General features: G+C 37.8%; 1 protein-coding gene across 1 annotated transcript; it reads right to left on the reverse strand.

Annotated features, from left to right (window-relative positions):
* Nucleotides 1-1,890: 1,890 nt before the first annotated feature.
* Smp_088800 (aspartyl-tRNA synthetase, putative) lies at nt 1,891-4,191 on the reverse strand (the record flags this gene model as incomplete). The annotated part of the gene is made up of 9 exons (XM_018792560.1): nt 1,891-2,007; nt 2,038-2,103; nt 2,937-3,185; nt 3,216-3,392; nt 3,420-3,472; nt 3,506-3,629; nt 3,667-3,762; nt 3,796-4,055; nt 4,095-4,191. 9 exons carry the CDS (start codon nt 4,189-4,191, stop codon nt 1,891-1,893), a joined length of 1,239 nt encoding a protein of 412 aa, XP_018644017.1.
* Between the last annotated feature and the right edge of the window lie 4,326 nt (nt 4,192-8,517).

Consider the following 8,517-nt stretch of genomic DNA (forward strand, 5'->3'; position numbering starts at 1 on the left):
CCAGCAGTAGGATTTAAGATAATCATATGCATATAATTCATGAAGATCGAGCAAGGATAACTAAATCCAAGTGGATGGAGCAAAGTAATAGCAAATGAAAGTATGGTGATCTGTAGGCTCCTCTAAAAGTTAATGTTTAAATTTCGCCTGATAGGAAATAACATAAGGTAAAATACTTTAAGAGCATTAAGGTATTTTGATTGTAAGATGAGAAAAGCTCTGGTGAAAACTATGTCCTTTGTTGACCTTATAAATGTATTCAAATAGAGGACTGACACTTCTTTAACCGACTCAGTAACTTTCTAACTGATGTTAAGCATTTGGAGGACAAAAAATAGGCTTGTTAACTCTGGTTAATCTCCAGCAACTGATTAGTTTATTAGGTAGTTTGCTCATTCGAAAAATACGCAATTACCACTAAAAGAATATGAATGCAGTTGTTATATAAAAGCTAGTTGATCAAATAATGAAATGAAAAAAGGATATCACCTTTCGAATCAATAAGCTTAGCAACTTCAACTCGTGCCATGCCCAATGCTTTTAACTAGTAGGCAAAAACCAATCAGTCTGAAAGGCAATTGTTACCTCAATTTCTGTATTTCCTTTAATGAAGACAACTAAATCACCACACTCTGGTTTTAATAAATTTAGTAGGTCCAACTGGTTTGACTTGATATTTTGGACTGTAAAAATTGATATTCTCTACAAAATATAAAAAGTAGTAGAAAATAAGTTAGCCAAATCCAATGAAACACTAATCAAAATTGAAGTCAGACAAAACATTAAGTGAACAAATTGCGACTAGATACAGTTTCCTATTTAGACATTAAAAACACGAAGTTCAGTGAAGGGATCCCTTCTCAACGAACCTATTATCAAGCTGTACAATCGTATATATGTATGATTTGGTGTTCTGGACTTAATAGGCAGGGCTAGGCAGGAATAAGGACCAATAAAGACTCTAGACTGCTCGTACTTGTTTTATGCATCATTAGTCCCGTCGATAATTCACTGTTTTCTAATTGGCGGTATCATTACGTCATATATTGGTAAGGGCACAAGGCTACAAGTTATAACATTTTACACCTGGATAATAAATTTGTTGAAAAAAGAGCTCTTCGTGTTTCTGATTAATACAAACTGACTAGTTTCCGAATAGCAATAAGCAGGGTATAACACTGGTGTTTCACCAAGCGAAAAGTTTTCTGTTAACTCCAATTAATTTTCTAATAGTCAATGAAGTGAATTTTTAAGCAGACAAACCATTTGTTTTAATGATAATGATTGCCAAACTTACTGAAAATCAATTAATACGTACGATCGATTCTGATAAGACAAGTTTGTTTTAAGCATCCCCAACACTATAGGAATTTTAGACGACTGATGAGCTAGTGTTATTGTTTTCAAAAACTAGATTATAACCCACATATCCCAAATAGCAGTTTACAAACACAAGCTCTGTTGTTAATAGGGGTACGTGAGAGGCTGACACTTCCGAAGACACATTATCAGCCCATGAAGTAAATTGCTGTCGTGTTGGTGAATGTAAACCAAGTGGTTGGGGTCTGCACAATAATCATGGTTAGCGGTTGAAGGCAAAAGATGGAATGGGTCAGAAACAAAAAATGACACATCCATTTACTCATTGCTTCTCAAGTCTTCAGCTTCAAAATCAACTCGCAATTTTTATTCCTTGAGTTAATCCGTTCTCTAGGAACAGCGTTCTTCAGTATATAATCCTTTTCACTATTACCGATTATACCATTACTTCGAAAAATTTTATCCTACCTATTGTCAATTTCACCTTGTCTTGCAGACGTGGTATGGAGACTTGGACCGACGCAATCATGTCCCCGGCTTTATAACTGACCGACTGAGATGATATCGTTTTTATGGGGTTGTGGATTCTTCGAAATGCATAACATGAAAAGTTTGTTTAGCACTCATAAGCATACGTAAAATTTGGGGTAAAATCGGACGTGATAAAATTAAGCACTTAAAAATACCCTGCAGAAAATGAAGAAACATATGACATACCTGACCGGTTAGGCGAAAAACCAAATCTTCCAAGGAACCCAAATCTTCAGCACTTAAATTTGATGACTGAAAGAAGAAGCCAATATTATACGAGATATACACCGTAAACAATAAAAAACCTGGAGTAAATCCAAACTGCTAGAGGTTTCTACGTTTCTAATTAGAAAAGTGGGAGGAAATCACTACAAAAAGGAAACCAAGTGAAAGAAAAATACGGACACTTGAATAAAACCAGGAGAGTTGGGGAAATATGAAAGATTATTGCGATCTTAAACCTCAATCAAAAAATCAGCACTCATACATAGTTTTCTCTGTTATCCTTGACAAACCTTTGGCAGATTGCATGTCGGATACTAAGGATAATAAATCTCGTCAATATGACAGTAGGTGTGTGGGAAATGTTTTGCTAAGGGTCTCTATCTACTATTCAAAACCCATTAGTTATCAGATTAATCGTTTATGGAAGTCCGATGAAACTGTGGGGCTTTCACTACTACTCTGAATACCAGGATCAATTTTGATACATTGATCAGCGTTGGTAGATCCATGGAGATAAACAACGAACACCCTTCTCATTGCTGGGAAAGCCATTATCTTTTTACCATTATCAGAAGATAACATCAACAAAGAAGTCATCAGTGGGATATAACCAATTCATCAAAGTTAGTTAACACGTACCAAATTACTCTGAGGATGAAACTATTTCGAAAAAATTATCTTAACATTTTACCGCTGTTGAGCTATGAAATCGATAAATTATCAATGCACTTCTCTGTATTCAAATGATACAGAAATGTCCAGATGACCAGTTTTCTCTCTACTGAAAACCGAACCTAGCATTTACTAAATATAAGCTTTTTGAGAACCTCGAAAGTGAAGAACCATAAAAAGATACTTACGTATTTACTTGGTATATTGAAACCGGTGTGTCCATCAACTGCGGAATATGAAAACAAGAAACCAAAGCGTACATCTGGTTTGTCACTTCCATATCGTGACATAGCATCACAATACTGCATGCGCATAAAAGGTGTCGATATTGGCTGACAACCTGAAGTACTCTGAACTGTAGGCCAGATATATAACAACATATTCTCAATTATTTCATAAATATCATCTGGAGTGATAAATGCCATTTCTATGTCCAACTACAAAAGTTAGGAAGAATGAAAGATAACCTGAGTAAACTCGGGTTGTCTGTCAGACCTAGAAGTCTCATCGCGAAAACATCTAGCGACCTGCATGTATTTACTAAATCCACTTATCATCAAAAGTTGTTTGAATTGTTGAGGGCTTTGAGGTAAGCAATACCATAATCCAGGAAACTTGGTAGGTACAACAAACTCACGGGCACCCTGAAGAAATCAAAAATTAATACAAACACTTTCCCCTGGAGTAATTTTGAACAAATATGGAGTTTCGATTTCAGTAAAACCTATATATGTAAATTAAAAAAGATTTACAATACCATTATTTTGACATAGAAAGCTCCGCATTTGCAATATTATAGATGAACGAAACCGCATGTTTCTTTGCATATTCGACGAACGAAGATCAATGTAACGATATTTTAATCTTTCCATTTCGTTGACCTTAAAATAACCGAGTGATCGTAGGATAACAACTAACATTTGCCGCATCTTTCGGAAGAAAGGAAAGTGGAGATGAATGACTGAGGATTTCAATGCTTTCAGCAACTATTTCAATTTCGCCAGTTGGCATACGCTTGAAGTTAAAATATAACACAAATAACAATACCTTGTTTACATCTTTTTTCGGACGTGCTTGGACTTTACCTGTCACTCTCAGGACAGACTCAGAATTAAATTGCGGAATTTGGAGAGAATTTTTGTCACAATATATTTGTATTAAACCACGATCATCACGAAGAACGAGAAAACGAGATGACAGTCGACAATGCTCAAGCCATCCGCATACTGTGACGGTTGAGTTGATATGCTGAGTACTCAGCTCACCACAAGCATGGGATTTATATACAAAGGCCGGCAAGCTGGAAACTGAAGAATGAAACATATCACAGTAAAACTATAAGTTACCAGAAGCCTTAGGAATAAGACTTAGGAAAGATAGGGTCAAACTAGGAGTTCCCAAACCGAGCTGACTGAAAAGTCTTCGAAAAACACATGACAACATTTGAGATTAGATTACCGCTTTATTATTTTGGCGACCTTGAGAAGCTCACCTCAAATGGGTTCAAATGGTTTCAAATTCAGTTCACAATCTGCAGTGATTAAGAGGAGAGGTCTGTCGGTCTATATTAATCCTTGAGGTTTGTACCGCTGTGGAGGTTTAATTTCGTTTAAAATAAATCAATGGAAAGTGCTGATATTACGTTGTAGTGGTAAATAAATCACCAAAATCATCAGCTCTGTAAATCTTCGATATTTGATGCTGACCGCATCAGGTTTAACTGAACGCATTGCGTTTGTAAGCCTGCTCGTGTAGGAGTTTAGATCCATGTTCACTGAAGAAGACGAAGGATCCACAAATTCTCCTTGAAGTCGTAGTGTTGTTCCATAAAAGAGTTGTGATGCAGTGTACCCAATATCGGCTTTCATTGAGGATACCTAGTAAGATTAGTGGAAGAGCGTCTATTAACTGTGAATCGCGACTGAACACCATCTACAGGCCCACCAAGCTCAAGGCTCCCGGTCGCACATCCGCACCATATCAGGAGTGGGTTATAGTGACATTTATATCTAATGATTTTTTGTAAAAACAAATTAAAGACCACATATTTTTTCTATTTGTCACACCTTTTATGTAACCACACTTATATTCGATATCTATTGTTTTTCTGTATCAATGGAAAAGAAACGAATACTTTTGTTTGGTTAAATATAACACGACTTCACTACCACGATTCTTAAAATATAAGCGTTGTATCCGCCGTCTATCCTTCTGCTTTAACGGCCACGGCCTTTGGTTGAAGATTATAATAGTATTATAACATCTTTTTAGGCCATTCCACACTACGTTGGTGCTTTGGCCCTGATCATTACTGAATAATACTACTGGATCTAATCTTCTTCATTTTGCTGTTAGTGCCATCACGTGCAGAGGAACCTTTGTTAACCAAGTGAACTTATTTGTGGTTGTTATCTCAGAAAGCAGCTTACAAGTAACATTCATTTCATAACACTGTTACCAATTTGTTGTTCAATATACCTTTTTATAATTTAACTGTAATATGTTACCTTTTGCGTTAATCATAGACACACGCTTAAGTTTGTAGTGTTAATCCTTTTTGGTATATTGTTGGTAACTTTGCGTATTGTTATATTTTAACTAAGCTCTTTCGCTGAGGTCCACCACAGGGTACACCGTGCTTCACTTCTACAGCCGCTAGATTGAGTTTCACATCACCAGCAAAAAGCAATAAGTCAGACGACACCTGTTGTACAAGATCGTTTATATGAATCAAGAAAAGAAGAGGTCCTAGTAATGAACCCTGGGGGATCCCACTAGGACATTCCATAACCTGAGAGGAGGTGAAGTTAACCCTGACCTTAAAATGTCGATTTCTTAGATATGAAGTGAGTCAGTCAATTAGAGGTGGTTTGATTCCCAATCGTCTGAGTTTATTGATAAGACATATGAGGTTGACCCTACCCCCTATTGCAATGGATTAAGTCATTCCTCACAAACAGATACCAAATAACCAAAATTAACTCTACAACATCTACACCTCGACCAATAACCAGTGATGTTGTGCAGGGTAGTGTCTTGGGCCCATTGCTCTTCATAATATATATCAACAATGTATGCAAGTGCTTTACCACAGGTAAGACCTACCTTTACGCTGATGACTTGAAAGTCATCTATAAAACTGACATTGGTGATGTACGAAGTACTATGCAAACTATCCAACATGAACTAGACAAAGTAGACAACTGGTGCAAACGCTGGGGGTTAGAGCTCAACACAGAGAAATGTGGTTGGCTATGTAATGAAGACACGTCCCTTGAAATAAAACTAGCACTTAACAAAAACCCACTGCTCAGACTGACATCAGTAACTGACATAGTGGTACATTACTCAGACAGTCTTAACCTCTCAGTACATATCTCAAGTAAAGCATCTCAAATGCGGAGATTGCTTGGCTTCATTCTTCGTAACTTGATTCCCTATTTCAAACTCCTTAAAGACCTTACTTATTCCACATGTAATATAGTTCTCTACCAAGACTCACATGGATACAACCTTCGAGACAAAGTATCCACTGTCAAAACTGAAAAATACAGACCAAAAACTCGGGAAAACTTCTTGCTTATCAAGTAAGCATTTATATGGAACAGTCTTCCTTTTGAAATACGCATGGCAGATAAATTACATACGTTTGTAAGACTTATCGATCAAGCCCTCACCTGCACAGATCTAGCGCAAACGAACACATACGCGTTCCACACAGACATCATGGGCTCTCTACATATATAGACTAAATTGCCTTATCTCCCTATTTCGTAGTTGTATTAGATAATTTCCCCTCCCTCACTTTGTTTTAAAATTGAAGTAGACAGGCAACTCACTGGACCTATCAATACTCAGTCGCTAAATGACGCTTACAAATACCCTAAAACGTCAAAAGAAACTCACAATCGACTGCCTACTACCAGTGGTCATACATCTATAGAACCTGTTACCCATCAACCGTTTATGGCAGGACAAAAGAACTTCCGAGACGAGTAGAGAGGGATAGTCATTCCATCATACGATTGTCAAACTTGACGTCGATGGTGGGCTTCCTGTAGGTGACTTCTATTGGACACCTCGATGTGTGAGATAATCTTCCAGAACACCACACAGATTCATCAAAAGTGGTAAACTCTTGAGTGTAGACTTCTAGTGGTATCAAGCAAGATCTCAGGTACATAGCTACTCAGCCCCCACTCCTGTTTTTCTGTCGTAACCGAATAAAGATAAGTCGGGTATTGCCAGTCACTGGTCCGTAATTTGGGGAGTCGCCCATGTTTCAGACATTCCTATCAGATGAATGTTACTAGCATTAGTTCACGCAATACATTTTGTTCAGAAAATAACAGCATTCATATGTAAGCAGTTGTTGCTTCCGATTTGAATCACGTGAGCTTCCTCGTCCAGTTTGTTTGAATGAACCTTATGTGAATGGATATGAATCTATCTACACAGGTTTTTCCTAGTCGTTAGCCCTCATGTCTTCTATACTTTTACATGGTCTTGATAGTCCATAAGTGGAATAGTCGGCCCCTTCTTTCTTTTGTGCCTGATCCTGGCATCATGTGGCTTCTCCGGATGCACATGGGTTGCAGTTGGTGACCAGAGTCTGTTGGCACGAAATGGTCTGAGAGTGGCAGCCTCCATATAGGGGATGGGGATATCAGTTTGTGCAGTTAAGATCCGTATTTTTCGGCCCAACTTGCACAATGATATTCCTTCCGCGTGATTTCTTAGAAATGTACTTGATAAGATTGCGTCATATCAGACAGTATTCTTACATCCCGATCTGATTTCGGTAAATAATCAGCTAGTAGAACATCCTCTACGCCGACAATGTTAGTGAGCGTTACACGAAGTAGTTTTAGATTATCCTTGTCCCTAGATTCCTTCCACGAAGTGGGCTTGTGATCATCAATGGCTTAGTTTTGGGAATCTGGAGCTTCCTTATCAACTGTTCCTAGAGCATCCTGTCATTTTGCCCTGCAGATTGGTGGGGGGGGGGAGTTAGATCAGTCTTTTAGGTTCACGGTTGTGAGAGAATCATCTCGAACCGTGATCGCTTTCCCAGGTTTTCGAATGCGTTTCGGATTCACGTGCTATTTGCTGACTGGTTGGACAATCTTAAACCTAGATTGGGTGGTCGAATGACTAGCAGTTTTCACTGCAAGAATCGAGCTGTTCATCTTTTACGACGGCGAAACTCGATCTTTTTTGAATCTGTTGACGAGGGTCCAGTCACCCACAGGATTTTCGGGATAACGGTTGTAATTAGGGAGCCTGTGCTGAGAGAACCAAGTATGCTAACAGGGTCTAATACTGTTGATTATGACGATGCTAAGCTTCAAAATATCGGAACTAGTGTCATTGCGATTTCCTTCGATACGCATGTTGTCGATACCCTCTTCTTTACTTCATTGCACGTCTTCGCATGCTTATCCGTTTCACCTTTCTTTCAGGCTAGCAGACAACGTTTTTTAGACCTGTCAATAGAATGATGTGTAATAATAGTCTATAAATAACTCCTAGTAGTTACCGTTCATTTATTCTTCATTCAGATATAACAATCTTTAATCCCAATCTCTAGCATTGACCTTTGAAGGGGTTGACACGTTTACCACTGATTCATTGCTAAAATTTAGCCTCACCACATGATTAATGCATGATAAAATCTTGATTATAAAGAATGTTTAAGATGGAGAATAGCTAGCTGAAAACTTATATAACTGTGACACACTGATTATATTATTTTTCAATTTTCGAATT

The sequence above is a fragment of the Schistosoma mansoni genome (genome assembly GCF_000237925.1).
Source record: "Schistosoma mansoni, WGS project CABG00000000 data, supercontig 0249, strain Puerto Rico, whole genome shotgun sequence".
In the NCBI taxonomy this organism is placed as follows: Eukaryota; Metazoa; Platyhelminthes; class Trematoda; order Strigeidida; family Schistosomatidae; genus Schistosoma; species Schistosoma mansoni.